Source organism: Montipora capricornis, chromosome 12 (genome assembly GCF_036669925.1).
Source record: "Montipora capricornis isolate CH-2021 chromosome 12, ASM3666992v2, whole genome shotgun sequence".
Lineage (NCBI taxonomy): Eukaryota > Metazoa > Cnidaria > Anthozoa > Scleractinia > Acroporidae > Montipora > Montipora capricornis.
Genome location: NC_090894.1, coordinates 32,714,938 through 32,719,375, shown reverse-complemented (window position 1 = coordinate 32,719,375; position 4,438 = coordinate 32,714,938). Strand labels below are relative to the sequence as shown.

Here is a 4,438-nt window from a genome sequence, read left to right as displayed (position 1 = left end):
TCCGGAAGTCACTGTGGCTGTCATCACGTAGGGTGCAGTCAAACATACTATACACAGTCACTACAAAATAATCTCAGTTAAACTTGGATTTACTTGTATAAGAGAATATTCGGCAGCGACTATGGATCACGCTTCTGGAACTACTTCTCCACCCTTGGATGAAAACCCTGTTGTAATTCCAGTGGTGATTAGTCTAACTGTCTTTGTGCAATTCCTGCTGCCGTTTGTATTTTGGAGCTGTTCCTTTTGTACCAGATTATACAAAGAATGCAAAGATAGACCAAAGTACCGGACAGAAACGCAAGACATCGAGGAAGAATGCGAAGAGCGACTACAGATAGCGGCCTCTGCCAGAAATCAAGAGGAATTTGATCAAGCCGTCCAAGAATACCGGCAAGCCGTTGAAGAATATCAAGGGAAAACCGCAATGAAAGACCTCAAACGTGAACAAGGTCTTTGCAGCAATGCTAAAAGTGTGAGGAGACTTATTTCTCTTCACATGTATTTCTCATTTAACTTTTGGCTTATTTACTTGGTTGGTTGCGAAACAACTCATTGCACCACGTACGGCTATGTCTTTTACATTTTGAAAATCTTTGGCTTGGTGATGCTTGGTGTCTCTTTTGTGATCGTTGTGATAGAAAGCTTCTTCTCCCGCGAGCTAAAATACCTTAAAAACGTCATGGATGAGAACGAAGAGACGTACATTAAACGCATGCAGGAAGTTCCCCCGAAAATTAACATAACTATAACATGTTATCACTACGAACAGCGGCAGAGGACTGTTCGTTATACTGACTCGAATGGACATTCACAAACGCGTACGGAGACTTACGTAGTGAAAGTCGTGTCGTTCGTCGGACACGAAGAGTTCCGATTCAACTCATGGGTGGACGTTTCTAAGACTGACACTCCCTCCATGAGCTGTGTTGCCCTGACACGTGTCAAGTTCTATCCCAGGATCCTCTTCGGTGACCAAGAAACTGAAGACGACTATAAAAGACAAGTGGAGCATCACTTACAAGCCTATAAAATTTTCGATCAGTTCACCTCTCACAAGGCGAGTAAAGAAATTCCTGGTCTAAAGAAGCGCATAACTGCGTACGTATCCACGGAGGTTAAGCCATTTTGGATGCGGCGTCGGTTCTACTGGATCGCCACCTTTCTTCTGTTGTCTTGGCCTTACCGCTGGCTGTTTAGAGCCAGAACAGCTAAGAAACAGTACGTCTTGAAGAAGAAGATGTACATTAGTGAAACAGCACCGAGACAGGTGGAATTAACTTTGATGGATCCGATTGAAGACCTTATCAATAGCAGATCGTTTGCCGCGAGCTCTAGTGTTCCTGACAATGCTAGCTCATGCTACCCAATGTCGGAAATGACAACGGTACCAGGCAACCCTGCTGACGCTCAAAACGGTGATCCCGCAGCCCAAAGCATTCCCTCTCCTTATTTAAGTGCCGTCACAGAGCCAAATGTGCCGCCACCGTCTTACCAGGAAGTTATCGGCTATAATCCGGAGCCGAACAACGAGAGACGTCCCGTGGTGGTGTAATAACCGTTTTGTGGTAGTGCAATAACAAAACTGTGTATTGTGTATTCTTCCTAGCCAAAGGACTCTGCTGTTCTTTACATTGTTTTATGCAATGACGTGGACGGATACAGAGGGGGGAAGGGCTGGCAAAGTGGCTGCACACCCCTTTCTTTTAGATTTTAACTTGTTTTGGAATTAACTTAGCGTCTTTCGAGTGGATTTTGATGTGTTGACCTTTACGGAGAAAAAACAAGTAATACAATTATTTTTTTTGCTCTCCTCCTCTGGAGCTTGCCGGTTGGTACTTCGCGCCCGCCTAGCGCTCGCCTCCGTTCACATGAAAAACTCAAAAAATTACGCCTGTTCTGCAGGCTACTTAAATAATTCGAAAAATAGTCCTCGTTGCAAAAAAGCGAGAATAGTTCAGGTAGTCAGTACTAAAATTTGTAACACAACTTAATTATCGAAGCAACGACGGACTGAGATTGTTCATGTTTAACAGACGGCTGGAGGAAAGCGTATAACCCCTAGCCATACAAATGTCCATACATTTTCCCAGCTGAAAAAGAAAAACCGGCGAAATGAAGCTTACTAAGATCACCGAATAAAGGTTGCTTACTTTGTAGCTTGCACAAATCTCCTGTGTAGTTTATCAATTCGTGATTTTACTTTTAGTCGCTATTTTGGAAGGAGGGCCTATGATTATTAAACCCCCGGCTTAAAACTGAAACTAAACTGAAACTAATTGAGAGTGAGTGGATCATTCTCCAACTCAATATCCATCCTCTTACTTGATTGTCCACATGAACAGGTCGTCGAATTTTGATTTAGAAATATTAAACTTGGAAATCAGAAAAAGTAGAAAAATATTTACATGAACACGTACTACAGGAAATATTTTATTTAAGTTCTTTTTTTAAAAATAGGTTATAAACAACCGTATTGATATTATATGAAACTTGCCGTTTTTTATTTTGATCAACTTGAAGCGCTCAAAGCAATCCTATCTGAAAAATTGTAACCAAGAAGAACCTTACATTGGGATGCTACATTATAAAGCAAGTGGACCGAAAAATTCAGTGCTAGAATCAGAACTGAGGCTAAAAAGGAGTTTACATGAATCTTCTACGGTGGTTTTGTAAACCACCACTCGAGCAACGGAGATATTTCTGCAAAAACATTTAGAATACAAAAACCTAAGAAAAACAGGCAGAAACTTTCACCCAATCAATTCTTCTTTGAAATTATCACGAATTATAGGTTAACGCCCGGGTCAAACGCCCCACTTCAGATGAACCAAACGCAATTCACTCAGTTCGGCCCTTTTTGTTTGTTTGTTATTTGTTTCAGCAGGTTGAAGTTTGGCAGCTTTTAACTGATGTGAACATGCTATACCCACCCACCAGTGCACTTACAAAGGACAGCCACAACACCCGGGAACACGCCCTACTCTTTTCGAATAGTACGTGGGTTCTTTAATGTCCCACAAGCAACTTGAGGACAGTGAATTTTTTTTTTGTGAGAGGGGGCCTACGGTTTATTGTCTTTATCCGAGAAGACTTGAAAGTCTAACCATTTGCGGGTGTAATTACAAAGGCAGCACTTTCTCCTCAGTAATTTAAAGACCGCAAGTGTTGGTCCGACCTGGGGTTTGAACCTGCGTTTTCTCGCATGAAAGTCCGATGCTTAACCAATTGAGCCAACGGTCGTCGGTGAAGTAGGGTGTTTGGCTCAGTTAAGTTCGGCCGATTGTATTAACGTCGGCTAAGGCGTTCTTGACGCCTGGTGTGGGCTTGAAGAACGGCTGATGCAAGCTTTTGGGTCAGACGCCGATCCTTCTAAGAGCAGAGCTTAATTTGGTGCACATATGAAGAAATTTGTCTAATTCGGAAGTCACTGTCCAAAAGACAACAATTGTATTCATTTATAAACTTCACTGAACAGATCAGGCCATCTGACAGGTTAATTTATAGTAATTTACTTCCCGATGAGTTTAAACGCCATTGCAATCAGCTTCTGGAATTTTAAAAGAAAATGTGTTCATTAATTAACGGCACGACAGCTGGACTATACTCGCATTGCTTTTCCAGCCCCTTTTCTTAAGCCAGCGCCGGGAGATGACAAAAATGAACTTTTTTCTCTTTTTCTGCGAAAGCTGTAACTGTCATATTTTCATGCATTTCAGCATTTTCCTTTTTCTTTGCCTAGAAAATATATTTGTTGAGAACCCAACGAGAAGAGACGATTCTCTCCTTGTACGATTTTGATCCAACAGAGAGCAAATGTTCACAAAACCGAAAGTTCAGTTCTTAACACTTCACGGGTTAATATTTCCAGCAATCCGTGAGATAGGGAGCAGGAACTGCCGTTACGAGAATTGCGTTTTCATTTTCGCGTGAGTACCCCTCACCGCTTTAAGACTTGAGTTGTGCAAACCGGGTAATCTCGACAACTCAAACCCACGGCTGCCAACCAGGAAATAATCGACACAAATTCTTGGGATCCATTGCCTCTCTTATAAGGTGATTCACTTGTCCTGACACGCTTAAATGCACGCCATCTTCAACCCCATCTAACTTTTGTTTTAGTCGTAGCAGCATCCGTTTGGCCATCTTGTTTACATTGTCCTCAAGAGCCGTATTTTCGGAACCATCAAGGCAGTCGCTGGTGGTGTTCGAGGGAGTGACATCGTAAAGCTCCTCCTCCGCTTTTTGTAGGGCTTTACGTCTATCAGGGCTAAGTGTCCACGACGATAAAGGGTCATAAAGGAGGACCTGACGAAAAAAAAATTTTAGAAAGAGACATTTCATTAACTCCTTTCAGTACGCCCCCCATAGTCTTGGAAATACCGTTGATATCGTGGACGAAAGACATCCATTAATCCCTTGTTTAGATCTAGTGGAC

The 4,438-nt window shown here is 42.3% G+C and overlaps 1 protein-coding gene across 1 annotated transcript; it reads left to right on the top strand.

Annotated features, from left to right (window-relative positions):
- LOC138026575 (uncharacterized) lies at positions 1-2,378 on the top strand. Its single transcript, XM_068873972.1, has one exon. It carries the CDS (start codon positions 122-124, stop codon positions 1,553-1,555), a length of 1,434 nt encoding a protein of 477 aa, XP_068730073.1. The 5' UTR covers positions 1-121; the 3' UTR covers positions 1,556-2,378.
- Positions 2,379-4,438: the final 2,060 nt, after the last annotated feature.